Raw genomic sequence first — 21,533 nt, forward strand, 5'->3', positions numbered from 1 at the left:
GAATATTCTCTTTGGTTTATAATTTATTCTTATGTACAATTTTTATGTTGCTGGACATGAAGAGTCTATAATCCTATCACTTGGGAACTGAGGCAGGTGAATTGCTGTGAGTGCAAGGCTAGCCTGGTGTATCTAGGAAGTTCAAGCCAACCTGGACTGCAAAGTGAAACCCCGATTCAAAAGAAAAAAAATGAAGAAACTAAATAAATAAAAATTTAAATAATAAAGTTCAATGAATTTTTAAATGTTTTTGTCAGTTTGTAGAAAAGTCTCATTACCAAGCTAGTTATGAGAGTTACGATAGATAAATATGCAGCACACTTTGAGTTTTAACATTTTAAAATATACTTTTTTTTTTTTTTTTTTTTTGGTTTTTTCGAGACAGGGTTTCTCTGTAGCTTTGGAGCCTTTCCTGGAACTAGCTCTGTAGACCAGGCTGGTCTCGAACTCACAGAGATCCGCCTGCCTCTGCCTCCCAAGTGCTGGGATTAAAAGCGTGCGCCACCACTGCCCGGCTAAAATATACTTTATTAATTAAGTGATAGAGGAAACTCCTTTAGGTTTCTCTTTATTCATCTTATTTAGAGTGTAAGAAATAATTATTATTTTTTGTTGTTGTGTGTGTGCCTGTGTGTATGGGCATGTGTGGTGCCTTAGGAGTTCAGTGCTGTGGATTGAGCCCACTTAGCCACCGAGCCATCTCTCCAATTCCCAGCTATTTTTAAATTAAATTTTAGATGCTTAGTTTACTGTGTTTATACCATGGAAGTAAAGAGCGGTGGATCTTCCTGGCTTATCCTAAGGCTGGACTAGTCAACTTCAGTTTGGGGCACTTTGTTACCGTTTTGAGAAATGCTTTTCCTTGACTAACAGCAGCCTTAACTAACTGAAGCAGCAAGCTCAGACTCCCTCACCCCCCAAAAAGGAATATTTGCTTGTGAAATCATGTGTGTGAAAAAAAATGTCCCGCCAGGGGGCGTTGGTGCACACCTTATCTCGACAGTCTGAGTTCGAGGCCAGTCTGGTCTACAGAGTGAGTTCCAGGACAGCCAGGGCTACACACAGAGAAACCAAAGAGGAAAAAAAAATGTCCCCAGACTTCTAAAGAACAAGTCATCTTCTCTGGGTTTAGTTCTGAAGAATAACTAAAGAGACAGACATCACTAACGACAGTGGGTCAGAGAAGCGGTTCCTGGGACTACAGGGAGTAATTCCCACTGGAGTCGGTTTCAGCTGAACTGCACACACACACACACACACACACACACACACGCACACACACCCCGCCCCAGCCAAGCCTGGAAGGAAAGAAGAAGGAGGCCCTGGAAGGAAAGGAGGCTCTGGTCCTACCACCGGCTTCAGTGCATCCTTTTATTTCCTCTGAATGGGAACCTTTGTTTTCCTAAGGGCTCCCCTTGACAAGCAGCCTTTCTCCTGGTACCTTCTGTCAGGTCCCGAACTGGCCCCTTCAGATCATATGACTAAAGGGAAAAGCTCTGTGTCACTGAAACAAAATACTTTTTAAACTACATTTGTAACTGCCGAATGAAAAATTCGCCCACGAAATAGGCAAAGTCCTTGAAAACGGATTTGACAGGTTTTAGAAATGAAGCCAACCTTCATTACTTTGAGTTTTCCCTCTGGTCCTAATTAGCCTTTGGGTGTTTTCCCAGGAAAGGGTGGTTTTTGTTGATTCATTTTGAAAATGGTGAGTGCTGATTCTAGACACAATACTGCAGTGAAGAGTGGAACAGTGCTTCATTGACTGGATCCTAGAATCAGCTGTTTCTCTTTGCTCTCCCGGTCTTCGCATACTTTATTCCTTTTCGTTCCTTCCTTTTAAATGTTTAGACAGCAAGGGTTGAACGTAAATCCGTGGCAGCCTGCTCTAGAGGTAGCAGTGGGTACTGGCTGGAACGGGGTCCTACCGGTGCTGATTTCTTCCTATACGTGTGTGCATATGACCAAGGATTAACACATATACGTGGAATCACATAGGCCATGGTGAGGGCTTTTAGGAGTGGGTGGAGGGCTAGTTTATAAATCAGAAACTGCATATTATATTACTTTTCCACACTTAACTCTACACATTGCTGGTTTTCCCTGTTGGCACACATATCCTTGTACTTTGTACTGATTGCCTAGTAATCTGTAGTATTGGTGTACCGTCCCCCCAGCTGTACATGTGCATGCACACACACACACACACGTTCTCTGTGTAGCCCTAACTGTCCCGGAACTCTCTCTATAGACTAGGCTGGCCTCAAACGTGGAGCTCCATCTGCCTCTGCCTCCCGAGTGCCACCACCGTCTGACTGTAGTAAGCGTTTTAATTGATACATATTCTGCCAGCATTCTTAAACCTGTCCAAATATTCTGTGCTAATTACAGTGATTAGAAAAAAGCTAAGTCGAACACTGTGGTGGCAAGAAATGGCCTGTCGACCCCTCCCTCCCACTGCCTTCTGTCAGACTGTGGAAACCCCACAGGGATTATGAAAGAGGACATGTGGGGCAGAGGACAAGGCAGAGTGGATATTCCAAACACTGTTGTTCTGTTCTCCGTGAAAACTGTGTCTCTGTTCATGATTTTGGGTAATCTACTTAAGCCAAGATGCAGAGAAAGCTCTGAGGTGCAAATCTCGCCCTTGCTGCAGTTACTCTGGGCTCCAGTCAGCTCCGTATCAAGTTCATGTCTGTGGCTGTCCATATTTAGCTTCCTAAAGCACTTCATTGCCCCAGTTGTTCATTAGCCTAACGTTTTCGGTGGTTTTCTTAGTATAGAAAAGTATAATTGGAACCAAAAGCCGATGTCCATTAGAGGCTCCGTTTAAAAGCAAAAGCAGGGTAAAAATATCTGCCGTTAGTCATACCGCTGTTTGGTTTTATGCCTTTCACCTAAAATGAAATAATAAGTACTGAGAAGCAAAACAAAACCTTGTATTATATAAATAATTGTATCTAGCAACAACCAATAGCTACAAAGCTTATCGAGTAGTCCCGGTTTTAAAAGGCTTTAGGCGGAGGCTGGACAGCACAGGAACTCTGTCTGTTTCACACGCCGGCTTTAACTGGAGAGAGAAGCAGTGAAAAGAGGCGCTGGGAAGGGGCTTTTAGTAAGAGGAAATAACACAGGCTCAATAGTGAGCTCTTATCAGGATATATCAACTATGATATAAACAAATGTAGGGTGTATTCTTGATGTTTAAAACTGATATTTTTAGCTAGCCCCTTCCCAATTTAATACAATAGCAGTCAAATTCTTTTTTGGGGGATGGGGGAGGTTCACGACGGGTTTTCTCTGTGTAAAAGTCCTTGCTGTCCTGGAACTCACTTTGCAGACCAGGCTGGCCTCAAACTTACTGACATCTGCCTGCCTCTGCCTCTCAAGTGCTAGGATTAAAGGTGTGTGTCATCACTGCCCGGCTGCTGCCAAAATTCTTGTGGGATGTGTGTGTGTGTGTTTTGAGACAAATTCTCTTTATTATGCACCTCTGGCTGTCTTATGACTAGGCTGACCTTGAACTCAGAGATCTCCCGAATCTGCCACCTCACCTGGCAAAACTCTTATTTCATAGGTATTGTTATGGTTGGTTCGGATCCATCAGTTAACAGAATCAGGCCAAGAGCACTCTTGCTGTCATGGAACAGAACAGCTGCTGTTGAGAGGACTGTCATACCGGACTCAGTGGCTAGGAGACCTGTAGAGTCCATCAGAAAGTGGACAGCGCAGTGGAGGTTACGCCGGGATGGGCAGAAAAATGAGATCAGTTGCTTATCGGGCCTTGAAGATGAGGACTCTGAGGAGAGGAGGGTTTCAGACGCAGGGCACATCAAAAAAGCTGTGGGAGGGGGGATTTCTAGATGCCGGTCCAGTGCAGATGGACAGAATAAGTGGAGGGACTCTGGAGGGGAGATGGAAGGTTGGGTAGGGGACAGACGGCATTGCAGGAACTTGCTCTGTCAGGAAGATGGGAAGTCGCTGGAAGCTTCTGCTCAGATGTGTGGTAGGGTGCGATGCGCGCACTACAGATTCTCAGTGTTGTCCTGCACGGCACAGGCAAAGCCAGGGGCCAGGGGCCCTTGCAGCCTCCCAGAGAGAACCGCACTGGCTCGCACTAGTCGAGGTATGAGGGAGAAGCAGTTGGGCTCCGTATAAGTTCTTGTAGATTTATTTAGTTTTTTATGTGTCTGAATGTTGTATAGATGTATGTGCGTATATGTGTGTGTGCCACATGCATGCCTGGTGCCCATGTAGGTCAAAACCGGAACCAGATCCCCTGGAACCGGAGTTCCCACTGTGGGTGCTGAGCAGTGAACTCGAGTCCTCTGCAAGAGCTGTCTCTCCAGTTCCTGTATCATTTTTCTGGAAGTCAAGTCAAGATAATTTCCTGGCAGCTTTGATAGGACTTTGTGGAGGAGAAAGTCAAGCATGACTGGGAACTGTTAATCTGGGTAGTTGTAAGAACTGTCGTTGGCCTGGAGAGAGCATGGTTCAGTGGCTGAGAGAACTGACCGCTGTTGCAGAGGACCCGGATTCAGTTCCCAGCATCCACATGGTGTCTTAAAACTATCTGTTAACTCCCAAGTCCAGGGGATACTTTCCCCACTCTGACCCTCATGGACACTAGGCATGAACATGACCCACATACACAGATTCAGACAAAACATCAATATACATAAAACAAAATGAGTCTTTTGCTGCGCACTGCACCCCCGTGTCTGCGCTCTGTGCGCTGTTACCGAGTTCGCGAGCTTCGGGCAAGGGGTTGGAGGTTAAAATACACAGACACACACAGACACGGGTCATCCTTGAATTCCCCAAGAATGCCCCCTTTATTGTGTTCAGATTATATAGAGATAGCCACGCCCCAGCCAAACCCACCAGAAACCACTCTCCTGCCATCAGGAACTCCTGAAGGTCTCGTGCTCAGAGCAGCTGTAGGCACTCAGATCAGGGGATTACAAGAAATTCAGGATCTAGGGTCTCACTGCTCCCAACAGTCTTTTTTTTTTTTTAAGCATAATTTTAAGCCCTTTTATTGTAGCTCTATTGGAGTTTCTAGGGAGAGAAATTATATGTATGTGTTTAATTCACCTTTATCTGTTCAATGACTATGTGTTAAGTGAATGAACCAAGTTCTCAATGTACCAAAAAAGTTATGGTTCACACTCTGTTGACTGAGTTTTCTGTCCTGCTCAGCTCCCGCAGTCATTTAGTTCCAAAGAAATCACACAGAGGTCTACATTAGTTATAAACTGATTGGCCCACTAGCTCAGGCTTCTTATTAACTCTTATAACTTATATTAGCCCATTATTCTTGTCCATGTTAGCCACATGGCTCGGTACCTTATTCAGCGAGGCAGTCACATCTTGCTTCTTCTGTGGCTGGGTCAGGACTGCCTCCCAACAGTCTTGAAAAAAAAAAACCATATATGCTTCTCTGTGTATGATGTGTGTGTGCATACATGTGTTGGGTGTGGGGGGGTGTACGTGCATGCGTGTATGTGGCATGTGCATGAGGTGTGTGTGCGCGGATGCAGGTATGTGTGATGCATGTGCGAGTGTGGTGTGTGTGTGCACATGTGTGTGATGTGGTATGTGTGGGTGTGGGTGCAGGTGTGTGTTGTGTGTGTGTGCGCCCGTGTGCGTGTGCATAGTGCTGCCTTTTCACCACATTCTGGGAAGTCTAAGAGGAGCTTTCCTGGCTCCCAGCGTCTTTATAGTGTCACCCAGACTTAGCCAGCAGCCGCCACTGAAGCTGTAAGACAGGAACGCCCTGGACTTCAGAGGTGTTTGCAGGTACTTCTTGCATTCAGGCAGAGCTTTCCCAAACCCTACACATTTGCTTGCTCTCTCCTTCTTACACCCCTGACCTCTGCTCACCTCTTTAATCCCTGTTCTCGTCCATAAACCCATTCGTTCCTTCTGTTTTCCTCTTCAAAAGGTCCTACCCGCTTGGAAACTGTTCCTGGCAAGTCCCCAGCTGTGGGTTGTTGAATTTTTCTTATACTTTTCCTCCGCAGACAAGCCTGCTGTGTTTGATGTCATTCCCCGTCAGGCCACCAGGTGGCAGCACACTACAGAACATTGAGCTGTTGACCCTGCACTACCAGGAGACTTTCAGAATAGCCCGAGATACAGAAAAATTAGACAGGGGAGTCTTCCCCACACTTCCTTTTTAGTGAACATCGTGCACCTCTGTTAGATAGTATTGTCTTTCCTTCCTTTCAAAATTGACCTTTCTTGAGTTAGAAAACACGTTACGTAGCTCCGGAGTCACATTTCCACCTGCGGATGTTTTTATTCCAGAATGTCTTCACGGGATTGGGACCATGCATGTTCAGGGGCAGCATTGCTTGTGTAGGATGTACAAGGGCTTGCATTTGGTCCCTCGTAGCGTGGAAAAACCACTCTTTGAACCCAAACACATTGCTTTAGTACTATTATGTTTATTTCAATCTGTTTCAGGTGTTCTTTGTCTGAGGCAGTAGAACAATTCGCTTGAAGCTTTACCTTCCCCCAGTAAAATATTTCTTGTGTGTGTCTGGGGGGATATGAATGCATGGGGTGTGGTGTAAACTTGTGACTGAGCCAGTGCAAGAGGAGGGCAGGTGTCCAACTCTGTCGCACTCTGCCTTATTCTGAGAGCGGTTTTCTCCTTGAACTTGGAGTTCATTTTTTTTTTCCAGCTAAACTTGCAGCCAGCAAGCTCCAGCGTCCCTTCTGTCTCCATCTACGCCCCCATACCATTGGGCTCAGGTGCGTGTGCGATCACAACCAGTACTTACACAGGTTACAGCCAGCACTCTTCTCCTCTCCCCTCCCCTCCCCTCCTCTTCTATTTTATTTCTTTATTTATTGTTTTTTCAAGACAGGGTTTCTCTGTGTAACTTTGGAGCATGTCCTGGAACTAGCTCTGTAGACCAGGCTGACCTCACAGAGCTCTGCCTCCCTCTGCCTCCCGAGTACTGGGATTAAAGGTGAGCCACCATTACCCGGCTTTTGGGGGGCAGGGAGGGCTCAGCAGGCTGCCTTAATCACCTCTAACCCCAAAATATGTCCTGAAAACTATAAAGTGGCTGCTGATGGAGCAGGATTGTGAGGACTGTAAGGAAAGCGGGTGCCTCTGCCGGGGAAACCCTCAGTGCAGTGGGAGAGAGAAGTGTCCCAGTGGAAACCGTAAGCGTCAGCTGCTAATGGGGGTGGGGGTGACTATGTCCGTAGAGCGCCCGCTGTGTAAGGCTTAGGACCCGAGTTTGGATACCCAGAACACGCGTGAAAAGCCGGGCAGTGCAGCACACACCCGCAATCTTGTGCTGGGTGTGGAGCCTGCTGGTCAGCCGCCTGGTCAAATCGGCGAGCTTCGGGTTCAGTGCACGCACGCACGCACGCACGCACGCACGCATGCGCACACACGCACACGCCAATACAAGCACCACTGAGCAGCGGCAGTGCATGAAGGACGATGTCCGTCGGTGGCTCCTGAGACCTGCGCTGCCACACAGCCTGGGTGAGGCCTTCATAGCGAGCAGCTGTGCTCACAGACACCCCGAGTTAGCAGGCAGAGGACCAAGCCTTCATCCTGAGATGTGAAGGTGTTAGCCTTCATGCTACCCTGACAAATGGAGGGTGGGATGAAATACTACCTTGGAAATAGGCTGCAGAAGAACGAATACCTTCCCTGTCCCCTAATACTTACCACTTAGGTCTCCTTTCTGCACCCATTCTCAGAGAACCCCGTTTATATCCTCCAGGTGAGGAATTCAAGATTAATTTTGAAGAAAGTGCTTTGCCCCACAGAACGAAACTACAAGTCCTAACACATGGGTCCTGTTTGTCTTTCACCCTTCAGTGCTCAAAGCGGCCCAGGCAGTGGCTACTGCCACCTCGTTCATTGGCATGAGCTAGGCATTCCATCTGCCTCAGCTGTTGACAACGGGGCCACATAAATCTTTGTTATGGGAGAATGATCTGTGTATAACAGGATGATCACCAGCAACCCTGACCTTTCCACCAGACGCCAGGGAGAGGCACCCCCAGCCCGCGCACACCCGCTAGCGGTGACAGCTCTAATGTCTCCAGTCCTTGTTCAGTGGCCTGGGGAGGGGTCTTCCCTCCATTCTACTTGAAAATCACTGATTTGAGCCGATATCCACCGACTCTCAGGCGTACAAGGAGTGCCCATCACGGAAGAACCCAAACCGGCCATCAGCAGAAGGGATTTCGAGAAAAGGAGGGTCTGGGAAGCTTAAGTGGTGTGGCTAGGTTACACTGTGAGTGTAACTGTAGCTATTGTTAGAGAGATGATAGGGTGCCGTGCTGCTGAGAACAAAGTCTAATGTTTTGAAAACTCAGAAACACTCTAATCAATTAAAATTTTTATTGCAATCATGGATATTAAATCTACAAAACACGAGGCAGTCATGTTGAAGATTCTTCCATAAACTCTAGGAAACATGGAAAACCAAGGAGTAAGCGCTAGGTGGTTAGAATAGAATATTGAAGGATATTTCCAGAAAAGGCAAGGAAACGGGAGGAACGTTCCATACAAAAGGATGGCCTAGGAGAGGTTCCCAGACCTAGAAGGACAGGACCTTCAAAGTAAAAGGACTGTAATGAGTCCAGGCAGACTGGAGTCACAGCAAGCTAAGTCATCTGAGGATTCAGAACCAGTGACAGAGAGGATTCCAGAGGACAAAACAAGACCAACTGGGAAAGGAGTCAGTATAGATTCATGTGTGTGTGTGTGCTTGGGTATTTTATTAATGACTACATTCTTTCTGTTGGATTCTCTTTTTCTTTGCATTGTTTGGTCTGGATGTAACTCTGTCGAAGCTTGGTGGTTGCAAGATTCTCAGTGGGCTCCTCTAAAAGGGACTTGGCAAGCTTCCGCATACACCACCTCCCTGGTCCACAAGGTGGGGCGCCGCCTTCGTGGATGACTGGGACTGCCCGTCTCCGTGAGCCTTTGACTTTCAGGCATTTGGTGTCTGCTCCCAGCAGTATCCAAGCAGTTCTAAAAAAGAATATTGTAAACAGTGGGAGTGTAATTACGGGTTTCGCTCCAGGTGTGAGCTTTCCGTTGCTGCTGGTACTGTGCAGTTCTGTTGCTGCTCCTCCTTCTTCTTTTTAGGTTTTGGTTTTTCAAGACAGGGTTTCTCTGTGTAACCCTGGCTGTCCTGGAACTCTCTCTGTAGACCAAGCTGGCCTCAAACTCAGAGAGATTTAACTGCTTCTGCCTCTCGACTGTTGAGATTAAAGGTGTGCGCCACCACCGCCGGCTGCTGTTCTTTTCTTATAGTGTAACTAATGTGTGTGCGTGCTTCTCCTCATTCTAATGAGTATTAACTACATCCAGTTCTATGTAAAAGTAAACTACCTCAACCCAGAAACAGTCAAATGCCTGCACTCAGAGTAAAGATGAAACGAGCAAAATATCTGAGCAAGAAACTATGTGTTTCTTACCAAATGTTATTTACCACCGCACCTGGCCTTATAATTTCCTTTTCGTTGCAATATATTGATACGTAGGTTACTGGGGGATTCCCTGTCTCCTTCCTTTGAACACTTGGATGCTCTTCCCGTGGATATAGGCCCAGGAAATGCTTCTGAATCCTGGTAGTCACAGCCGCACGTGGGATTGCATAAATCTCATAGCTCCAAGAAAACAAGGCTGTCTGGTTATTCACACACAGTGCCTTTACCTTCTGAGCCATCTTGGCAGCCCCAAACTACCTATTTTCTAGCACTGATAGAGACTGTTTGGAGAATTTCACCGGTTCACAAGATTGTGCTCAAAACCAGACTACAGCTGGCCCTCATGGCAAGGGCCTTGCGTCTCAGCTACTTGGAAAGTCCAGCTGTCTGAACAATAGAGCAAGTTCAAGGCCAGCCTGAGCTGTCTATGAGACTCTGTCTCCAAAGAAGTAAAAAAGGGCTGGGGAAGTTGCCTGATGGGCAAAGCTTCCTGCTCTGCAGGCATTGGGATCCGAACTTGAATCGTCAGCGCCTACATGAAAAGCTGAGCATGATTCTGCGGGTTTGTAACTCCAGCCCTGGGGGCAGGGGTGGGGCAGGTGGATCCTGAAAGCTTGCTGGCGACCACCCTAGCCCAAACCGTGAGTGTCTGGTTAGGTTAGAGACGTTCTTAAGGCAATAAAAACAGAGAGTGATCCGTGAAGGCGCTGTCTGCTCTGGCTTCCGAGTGGGAGTGGGCATGTACACCCCCCACCCCCACACACACAGACACACACGGTTCAGGAAACTGCTGAGGATAAAACTCAACAGTGTGGTCCTTGCCTGGCCTGCATGAAGTTTTCCATAATTCTACAAAATAAGTAAACAAGCAGACCACGGGGAGTACAGGTATGCCCTCAGCTGGTTTTCCCACCTGCATTCTCTCCTTGGGGGCGTGACAAGACCATTGTTCCAGCTAGAAGCCCGAGTAGCCCCAGGCTGCCCATGGCCACGCCCCTCCCCACCGTTTGCCCTCTTCATCCTTCTCACTTGACTGACAGCATCATTGCCCTGGTACCTATGGACTGTCTCCCGGCTGTGCCTCCTCTGGTCCTTCTCAGGGCTGTTTTTCCTCCTGGTTGTCAGAGTGGTATTTCTTGAATGCAGATCTGATCAGAGACCCTTTGAACAACAGCCAGCGTCTCAAGTCAGCACTCACTAGCCTGGCTTTAAAAGCCTCATCGCTAACCCCGTGCCTCCTGCCTTCTATCTAGTTCATTCTGTGTCAAAATAGAGCTCCCCACATAACTCCACGTTCTCACAGACCTCTGCTGTGAACGTGCCCCGACCCTACGTCGAGACCCTTCCCGCTTTTCCTACATGCCCTAGACCTGTATCCGTAGTGATTCAAATCGCATATCTCCTGCAGGAAACCTGAGTTCTGAAATGGAGTTAATTGTTCCTTCCTTGGCGACTAACATGAAAATTATGCCTCACACTGTACTTGTCTTTTGGTTTGCACTTATTTCCGTGCTTTTCCCATTGGGACTGTAGTGAGTTCCCTCTCAGTGTCTTACCCACCCTGGTTCTTTGTCACCTGGTAGGTGCTTATTAGGTATTCAGTGAATGAGGGAATAAATCTACGCTTGTAGTAAGTACAGTTCCCAAGTCCAGGTCATAAACAGTTGCTTCTATAACAAAGACAATAAGAGGAATTTGTCAACTTACAAAACAGAAAACAAAGCAAAACTGGTCTTGCCTCTGGCAGGACTCCGCGCAGCTGCCCAGGGATATCACTAATGGACAGTAAAGTCTCTGGGCCCCGTGTTTGGCAGTTGCTCATGCTGCCTGAAGCCTGTTGTTAATGAAGCCAGTACCTGGCTTCATTGTCTGAGGAGAGGGTAGGTCTCTCACAGCCTGTGGACCGAGAGAGGTAAACTCTGTTTCCCAGAAGCCAGGGCTAAGACCTGCCCCATGGTCTCCCACTGGGTCATGTTCCTAACCATAGGAGCCAGGAGTGGTCACTCTTTTGTGCGGGAAATTATGGTCATTTTGATTTTGGGAGAATGGGTTAAACCATCCGACATATATTAGAAATAATACTCCGAGATGCTTAAGCTATTCCAAGTCTGTTGGGGGTTTCGGTTGGAGATAAATGAGATGGGTGAATACCACCAAAGCCAGCTGGAAGCGTGAGTTATCCAAAGGAAGACTGGATATTGTCCAGAGAAGGAGCCCGAAAGACAGCTGTTCAGCGTAGAAGGCTTCAGAGTCTTTGAGTCATAATCCAAGTTATTTCTGAAAAATTAAAATTTCCCCCTAGACAAGAAGGGGCTTCTCGAGGGAAGGTGGAGCCCTAGCCTCGTTTGTCTCTTACTATTCGGTCTGGATAGGCTGAGTGTGTTGGTGCCTGAAATCCCAGTGCTTGGGATGTATAGGCAGCCTAATCTCTTCAAGTTCAAGACTCGTCTTGTCTGCCCAGCAAGTGACAGGCCAGCCAGACTGCATATGTGAACCAATAGTCAGCTCACCTGAGAAGCGAGGTCGTGGAGGCTAGCCAAAGAGCCCCATTGAGAGTTGTGCACTCTTGTGTCATGGGGAGAGATTTAGGTCTCCACGGACTGGTTTGCTAGACTGGGTGGCAGCGGGCTCACACCACCACAGCTTTCTCATTTACGTCTCTGTGACACATCGTCAGTTCCCACAAATAGACATCGTCAAGCATTTGAAGTTCAAGACCCTCAAAAGTGTTCTGCGGTGAACCACGCTTATCTTCATTTTAAAATGATGGGTTTAGCCGTCATGGGATGTGTGTGTGTGTGTGTGTGTGTGTGTGTGAGAGAGAGAGAGAGAGAGAGAGAGAGAGAGAGAGAGAGGAGAGAGATTTATATAGAGAGAGAGATGAATAAAATTTGGCCATTTTAGTCTTCATCTTGTTTCCAAGATTTTGCAATAGTGTGGCATCCATTAAATGATAAGTGTGTTATACATTTCAATGTGTGGTAACAAGAAGAAATGACCTCATAGCCATTTGGTCTGCTCTGTTGTGGTTTATGATGACATCTGGATTCTTTGGTGGAATTATCTTCCATCTAAATCACTGTAAACTTCTGTTCGGTTTTCACAAATCCAAAGCCAGATCTGTTTGTGGTTTTTAGCAGTGACGTAATCCTGGGACACACTGTGACTCTTAGAAGCTGTCATATACCATCAGGATTTAACTCAGCGTTTCACACAATTTCAGACAGGCTAGAAGCCTGATAGAAAAATCCACTTCTCCATTGGAGATTTTACACCTCAGTGTTTCCTGGCCACATTGCCACTCACATTTCCTCCTGTGTCAGGGGAGGCCCTGGAGAGCTCCGCCCCTCAGTCAGGAAGCTCAAATACAATGTTTCCCTGATGTTCACTTTTTCCCCCCTGTGTGGTGGAGAAAGAGCGAATCTCCTTGGCCGAGATTGTAAAAGTGAGTGGATTCTATTTCAAAGTGTGTCCGTATTTGGGATGTACACAGTGAACTGGACAGAAGAAATGAGGCCACTCCATCTTCCTTCTCAGGTCCCTTCAGCCCCGTCCACTGCCAGGCAAGAGCACTACTTAAAATTCCAGCAGTTTCTTGAACGAACCGCGGGCCTGAGAGCCACAAAGAAGGAAGATTTCAAGGTCCTATGTCCTCATTCTGCGTTTCCCCCCAAAGCCTTAGGGGTCTGAGAGTGGGGCATGCCACGCCACCGATGACAGTGGTAAGGGGTGGGTACACCCCACCTCCAGTGCACAGCTGGCAGCGAGGACAAAGAGACAGGAAGAGCATAGTTCTTACAGAGCCGAAGAGAAGGCGGGATTTGTGGGCTCCTGTCAGTATATAAATTTAAAGTGAGTTGAAAAATGGTGTCGCCAGTGATGGTGGTGTACGCTTTTGATCCAAGGACTTGGGAGGCAGAGGCAGGGGATCTCTGAGTTCAAGGTCAGCCTGGTCTACATAGTGAGTTCCAGGATAGCAAGAGCTACACAGAAAAACCCCGTCTCAAACAGAAAAGAGAGAGAGAGAGAGAAAGAAGGAAACTGAACAGGACAGGTATTTGCAGTACATTGGAACAACAGGAGGCAAAGAGTAACTCCACATGAAGGTGGTATAGTTTCTAAGGTGCGAGGAAGATGTTAAGGCACAGTGATCCAGAAAACACCCATCGAAGGACTGCTCCACACCTGTCAGCACACGTGGAAAGCCCGGGTCCAGGTCCTCGCTCTGTTGCCTGGAGAAATGTAGATCCCTGTAGTGTGAAGTGAGGCCTTTGGATTTGTCACTCTTTAGCCCTGAGATATGAGGAGCCCGAGTCTTTGCCTCACCATCTTGAGCATAGACCACAGACTGAACACCTGGCAACCGTAATAATAGCCTTCTGTATATGTTGTCGAATGCTGTCCTCTGGGTACAGCGTGGCCACTGTCCTGAACTGTCAGCGTTGGGATTACCCACAGGAGGTCTGCACAGGATTGGGTCTGTTAGCATCAGGTCCCGGAGGGGAGGAGAGCTTTCTAGGCAGCACACACTCGGTATGAGGCTCCCCTTCCCCCGGGTCATGGAGGAAGGTGGGAGACGATTTCATCAGTGATGTGTTGCCCATGCCACGGTAGAGAGCCTCTTTCCTGGGCTACTACTGTGAGTAGCTCAGTTAAACTCATTGGTTCACCAAACTAAACGTGGGTGGAATAGTTTCTTCAGTCTATCATTGGCACTCTATCTGGGGACGAAAACGTCTCCCTAGGAAAAGCTCACGCAATAATGTGACAAACATTTGCCAAGTACTTAAAATATAGGAGATAGCAGACTAGGCCCTAGTATTACCGCAGTGGAAAAAAGAAAACCCTCTCAAGTTGCATTCTGGTGAAAGAGGCAGAAAACCAAATGCATAAATCAGTGGGGGGGCGGTTACTGTCCGTCCTCTGAACAACCGAGGACAGAGCTAACTCAGACTGTCTGGGGACAGGGCTGGCGGGGCCACATGGAGCAGAAAGGGGCTTCCAGAAGGAAGTTTGATCCTGAGAGAGAGCAGACCTTGAGCTAGCAAGGAGGAGTTAGAGACAAACCGGTACCAGATTATATGGGAGCCTGGGAGCGACCGCAAGGAGCTCGGACTTCCTCTCACGTGCAGGAGGCCTGTGGATGGTTACAGACAGGAAAAGGAAAGGATCTGCTTCGCATTATCAAAGGATGAGTCGTGGTGAGTCTACAGAGAATAAATCATAGCAAGATAAAAGCAGGAAGGAGAGCAGCTCAAAGGCAGCTGGCAGTAGCAGCCAAGGTGAGCGATGGTGATGATTGGAGCCGTGGAGTAGCAGAGACATTTGGAGTCCGCAGATGGCTGCGGGAATACGGAATGAGGTTTCCGGAAACGCACACGGGAATACCCCCTCCCTCCATGCGTCCCTGCCAATCCCAACATAAATCTTCATTTCTCTGCAGGCAACTCACGATAGGCTCCACTGTTCATGCTTTTTATTTCAGTCCAGAGAAGGGATCTGGGCGCCAGATTATTACTTGATTTATTATTCGTTTTTCAATTAATAATTCTACCAGTGAGGCAAGTGCACGAGTTCCCTTCTTGGCTCCTTGGCTACTGTCCCCTGCGCATGGATTCTGCCTTCTAAGAATGAGGGTCTTATTTAAGAACTGTGTGCGCTATGGGCTCCACACCACTGACCTGCACTGTCGGTGAACTACATTCGTGGTTTAGTACTGCGGCCTCACCCCCCAGGCCAAAGACAGCTGAAGACTTTAAATCTGCTCATGATTTAGAGGTGTGCGCATATGTATGCTTGTGGGCACCAGAGGGCAACTTTGCAATCTTTTCTCTGCTGCACTTTACATGGGTTCTGGGAATGGGCTTAGATCACCAAGGCTTGCATTAGCCACCGTCCACTGCCCAAAAGTTGGATCAAGGTGTTCACACAGGGGAATGTCTATCTGCTTCTCTACACCCTCAACAACACTGGGTGTCTATAATTACTGTTCACTAATACTTGAAGAATCACTCTCTTTCCCTGTTAACTGCCTCTTTATGTTTGCTGGCTATGTAGTTCTTCTATTTGAAACTATCAGGCCATCTTCTTTGACTATCTTGATATGAGATTGCGTCACCCATTGATTTATCAGGTCTCTTTGTATATATTAATGTGTTACACTCTGCCTGTAATATATTTTATGAAAAATCTCTTCCAACACAGTGCCAAAACTGACTTCGCATTTTAATTGCATTTAGGAACCTCTTTGTCATAATCCAGTAGTGTAAGGTTAGATGAAGCATGAAATAGACTTTGCAACTCTTACTTTCAAAGCAGTTAAGATGGAAATTACAAATGAGTAAGAACACAGATGCTCGCTCTGTTGACCCGAGTATTAGCTCTTTGTTCATCTCGGTCTCTGCTCTTTCCTCTAGTGCACCCCTTACCGCCTTCACCGCATTCCAAGAAGCCGGGAAGTTCGGCAGGCCTGGCTGTCCTCAGTGTTCACCACCCTATACTCCACGTGGTTTTCCTTTCTCCTGGTTTGCCGAATAAAGCCAGATTTGGTATGTAAGCCTGTCCCTTGGGACAGAGAAAGTTTAACTCTCTTATAGCTTGTCCACTGATAATAAGATCGATCGTTTTATTCAACAGCTACTGTTTCTAAGCGAGTCAGGGCTTTTTAGCGGTACGTAAAATGTATAGTTTATATGCGCTTCGCTGAAAGAGGTGAGAAGTTGCCTTCCTAGCTACAGTTTGAAGTCAGAGTTTGTCCTGTCCTTTCTTTTATAACGGTAAATACCAACAGTGTCTTTAACTAATGCTTGTGGCAGCTCACTGTGGTTCCTAACCAGCACCATGTGCGAGTCAGCCACCAAATAGTTGATTCTTTTTCAATAGCCTTCTTGGTATTTGTTAAGACTTTGACCAAATATGGTATGTGGCAGTCAGAATTTCATATATATTCAAGTTTTCACAGGAAAAGAGGACAGGAAATAGAAAGACAGACGCTAAATACATCCTTGCATCACCGCATTCCCAGTGTCTGTAGAAGTCTGGCAGGCTCTTGCAGTCTTTGTGGTAAAGTCGCAGGATTCATTGCAAACGTGCAGTGGTAGATAGTGCGGACAAGGGAATGTGTATCACAGAGCTGACCATGGCTCTTAAATTATGCTCATCCTGTGGACGACGGAATCCATTAACTGCTGTAGCCTGAAAGGAAGCTCTTTACTTGATTCCCAGATATAGGAGTCCTGGAAGTAGAGATTATTCTCAAGAATAATTGAGCCAAAGTGTGTGGTTTAGAAGGTTCTCTATTAGTTACCGTTCGTCAGCTAGGTTAAACTTCAAACCCTCATTGTGGAGGACAGTTTAAAACCTTTTATTTATTTTTTACATGGATAGTTCTCTATGAGTTTTTTTAAATAGTATTTACATACCATAGAATGCACAGCTCTTAAGTGTATAGTTTGACCACGTCCCTAAAAAGATGTAGAAACTTTTCATGATCTCAGAGTGTTTTCCCAGACCTCTTCCAGCCAACCCAGTCCCTCAAAAGAAATCACTGTTTTCTGATTTATACTACCCTTGATTAGTTTTATACACACTTATCTTTTTTTAAAGTTTATTTTTATTTTATGTATATGGATGTTTGCCTGCATGTATGTTTGTATATCACGTGTATGCCTGGTGCCTTGGAAGCCACAAGATTCATCAGATTCCAAGAACTGAAGTTGCAGAGGGTTGTGAGCTTCCATGTGGGTGCTGGGAATTGAACCCAGATCCTCTGAAAGAGCAGCCAGTGTTCTTAACCACTGAGCCATCTTCCCAGCCTCCTCAGATTTTTGTCCAAATAAGTTGAACTCACAGTTTACAACTACATTGTTTAGCATGTAGGAGTCAAATATCTTTCTTAAAGATTATCATTGGCCTCAAATGCTTGATATGATTGAAGGGGGAAAAGTTCATTTTATTTCACTTATGTTGATATATTAAGTGGTCTTTATTTGATATTTACATAAACCACACTACAGTGCTTTTCAGTCAGTTAAAAGCAGCCTCATCAGATAACAGGGAATTCTAATTAAGTTGGCTTAGTCAAGAACAGTATAGACACCTGCTTCCTTGCCTTTAATCATCACCTATAACAGGCTAGTGGGTAAAATTGAAACGGTGAGTCACGCTTTGTTCTGACAACGAAGAGAATTTTTCCCAGTGTGAAAATATACTCATATAACCAATGATGTGAATCTAAGTATAAAGCCAATCTTCAGAGCTGGAGAGGTGGTCCCATGGCTAGAGCACTGCCTGCTTTCCAGAGGACCCGAGTTGTTTCCTGTGCCCACGAGGTGGCTCGCAGCCATCGGTAACTCCAGATCCAGGCATATGAAGACACTCTCCTCGGACTTCTTCAGGCCCCAGCATGCACACAGTGCACAGGCAGATGCAGGCAAAACACCCGTGTGCATAAAATGAAATTAAATTGAGTAGACTTTAAGGTGGCATTCCTTAACTTTGTGAAAAGCTGAACATTACTATTTAGATCCAATCATATCTTTATTTTATTTATTTTATGTGTATGGGTGTTGTATCTGCTCACCAGAAGGGTGCATTCAGATGCCATGGGACTACAGTTCCAGCTGGCTGGGAACCACCAAGTATGTGCTGGGAATTGAACTCAGGACCTCTGGAAGAGTAGCTAGTGCTCTTACCCACTGAGCCATCTCTCCAGCCCTCAGTCATGTCTTTAAAAGGGAGGAAATAGTGACAATATTTAGTAAACCGAAATTGCTATTAAAAAAAAAAAAAGATCATATTGGGCTGTGCATGGTCCTGCATACCTTTAGTCCCAGCACTTGAAGAGGCAGGAGGATCTCTGTGATATATATATCTGTCTATATATCAAGTTCTAGGACATCCAGGAATATATAGAGAGATCCTGTTTCAGAAAAAACAGTAAATAAAAAGATCACATTCACTTTGCTATAATCTAGTTTTACTTAAATCAGGACTGGCTTCCAACAAAAATATTCTGTTACTTTTCATAATCTGGATTCTGGTTCATGAGTTTGATCCTGGTTCATATTGAAAGCAATGAGACATTTTTTTATAATAAATAGGGCGTGGCTATCACTGGTTAGCAATCTGCCCTTTCTCCCTCTTAGTTCCAGCGAAGATTACTTTTGTTCCAGGGATGTCCTTTTGGGGACTCTCTAAATATGTCGCCAGTGTATCCTTTCTCCAGGTGATGCCTGTATCATTGGCATTTGTGGTAGAGAGTCCTGGTGTGTCTTCCTCCCAAACGGATTGCAGATTTGGTCTGGTCTTCTGCTTGCCTGCGTCTTCCACAGCATGGCACCGAGTGCATTTTGGAACAAAACTCTCCACGCCTTTCTCAGTGTTGCCCATTTATAATTCATTCCTCCATTCCCTGGCCAGTGTGAGTGCAGCGACATCAGAACTCAGAAGGAAATGATAAAAAGATGGGTAATGTCTGCTGTGGATGCAAAAGAGCTCGGTGACTCCCTGGCTTGGGCTTTGTTTGGTATTGCAGAGCTGGGGACTGAGCCCAGCTCCTCAGGAATGTAGGCCCGTGCTGTAGAACCAGCTCTAGGTTTCTGATACTCTAGTGCTATGCCTTTGGGTGGTGGGACGCTTGGTCCCAGGCCCGTTTGCCTCTTACTTTATGGCATTCAGTTCCCTTCGAGGCATTATTCACCTTAAAATAAAAAAGGATTGGGCCAGCTATCCCCTCCACGTCTTCCTTAGTTATTCTAAAGTTTCACCGTGCTATAAATATGCTTGGAAAAAGTGTGTGTGAGATATTCTCATGTTTGTGAGGAATAAGAGAGGAAGGGGGTGGAATACGTGGAAAGACATCTTCTACTTTTAAATGACTGAGTTTTAAGAGTCGCATCAAACCTGAACATTGATTGACAGCTATTTTGATCTGGTCAGCTTCACCCGATGAGCCTGCACTTAAGGAAATCCCCCTTTAAAGAGAACAAAGCTAGAACCTCCCACTACACTGAAAGAAAAATGACAATACAAAGATCTCGCCTATATTTATCCGCAGGCCACTGAGTGTGTACGTCTCTCCTCAGTTAGGCATTGTAGTACCCGCAGGACTGACTAGAAATGCCTGGTGTTCCCATGGGACCAAAGTCGAGTTTTATGGAATCCTAGTGACCAGAGAGGAGAGCTGTGTGGTGGCTGCGACGGCACTGCATCGGATGGTCACTCATTTATTGTGACGCTAGAACCTGCACTAACATCAGGAACAATTAAAGTCACGTTGAGTGTGTCCTGACAGTTCTCAGAACAAAGCCAGCGAGGTCGGTGTAGAGAGATCCTGCTGCCAACGCACTAGCAGAGCGCATTTGTTTACCAAGAGGCTTGCTAAGCTAACAGCTCCACCACCGTGCCTGCATTCCCAGCTACTGATGGCTGCAAATGTCCTAGATTGTCAGTACAATAAATTATAGTGAACTTTTAATTCTCTGTTATTTAATGCCTGTAGTTAGCAAGGTTTTCATGTGGAGCGTGTTACCAGACTCTAAAGTTAACTGCGAGAGACGATCTTCTCTCACTTTGTGCAGGAATCAGAGTTGAAATGTATACACTATGTCAGTGAACTGGACATTTTTACAAACTGAGAAGTGGACATCTATGCCATATCATGGGTGCCTTTGCTCTGTCCTTTAGATTTGACTTTTTAAGTTATAGCAAAGATAATGTGTTTGTTGCTACAACTTAAGAACTTGATTTGAAATCAATTTTGGAAGATTTTCCTAGGTATATTTTATAATATTTTGAACAGTAGCCAGGTGGTCACCAAGTAAACTGTATGGCTTCAGAGGCTGGAAAGATGGCTTAGCAGGGGCTGGAGAGATGGCTCAGAGGTTAAGAGCATTGCCTACTCTTCCAAAGGTCCTGAGTTCAATTCCCAGCAACCACATGGTGGCTCACAACCATCTATAATGAGGTCTGGTGCCCTCTTCTGGCCCGCAGGCATACACAGAGACAGGATATTGTATACATAATAAATGAATAAATATTTAAAAAAAAAAAGATGGCTTAGCAGTTAGGATCATTGGTTTCTCTTCTCGAGGATGTGAGTTCTATCCCCAGCACCTATATGATGGCTCACGAGCGTCTGTAACTCCTCCCCTGGCCTCCTCAGGCATACATGGTACACAGAGATATATGCAAGCCAAACACCCAGACACATAAAACCACATTTAAAATTTTTTTAAATTATATGTCTTAAGCAGTTTTCAACCTCCCTAACGCTGTGACCCTTTAATGCAGTTCTTCATGTTGTGGTGACCTTTAACCATAAAATTATTTTTGTTGCTACTTCATAACTGTAATTTTGCTACTGTTCTGCATCACAGTCTGAGGTGACTCCTGTAAAAGGGTCGTTCAGCCCTCAAGAGGGTTGAGATCCACGGGTTGAGAATTGTTGGCTTCAGGGAATACTCACTCTTAGAAAGGAGAGCATGAGCTGGGTGGTAGTAGAGCACGCCTTTAATCCCGGTGCTCAGGAGACAGAGGCAGGTGCATTTCTGTGAGTTCGAGGCCAGCCTGGTCTACAGAGCTAGTCCAGGACAGCCAGGGCTAGACAGAGAAACCCTGTCTCGGAGGGGTGGAGGAGAGAGAGAAGGGAAAAAAAAAAAGGTGGCCTGAGCCTTTGATTGCTGGAGTTGTTGAGACAGATGAGTGCTTTTCTGCGTTCCTGGAACTGCACACCTGCGCCCATAAGTCCATCTGCTGGTCCATTCAGCTCTCTGTCTTCACTTCGTCATCTGCGACACTTAAACAGACCGCCATGCCAGTGCAGAGTGAGCGCAGGATAATAGAGCTTTCTAACCGCGTTGAAAGGACAATTCTCTCTGGGTCATAATCGCTAGCCTGTATTGACCACGCATATGTGCTCCACCCGAGCACTTTGTATTGCTGCTCAGTGTGGTGTCATTGCTAGTTTGGTGGGTGCAGGAACCCCAAGCTATGAAGTCACGTGTCACAAGTTTGCACCATTAAGAAGTAACTGGAACCCAGATCTTTCTGAT

The 21,533-nt window shown here is 46.1% G+C and overlaps 1 protein-coding gene across 1 annotated transcript in view; it reads left to right on the plus strand.

Annotated features, from left to right (window-relative positions):
* Window positions 1–21,533, plus strand: part of Alg14 (ALG14 UDP-N-acetylglucosaminyltransferase subunit) — a 64,776-nt gene that overhangs the window by 9,021 nt on the left and 34,222 nt on the right. Inside the window, exon 3 of the mRNA XM_057793858.1 lies at window positions 15,897–16,028. Coding sequence (XP_057649841.1) covers window positions 15,897–16,028 — 132 coding nt within the window. The remainder of the gene's footprint in view (window positions 1–15,896; window positions 16,029–21,533) is intronic.

The sequence above is a fragment of the Chionomys nivalis genome, chromosome 18, assembly GCF_950005125.1.
Source record: "Chionomys nivalis chromosome 18, mChiNiv1.1, whole genome shotgun sequence".
Lineage (NCBI taxonomy): Eukaryota > Metazoa > Chordata > Mammalia > Rodentia > Cricetidae > Chionomys > Chionomys nivalis.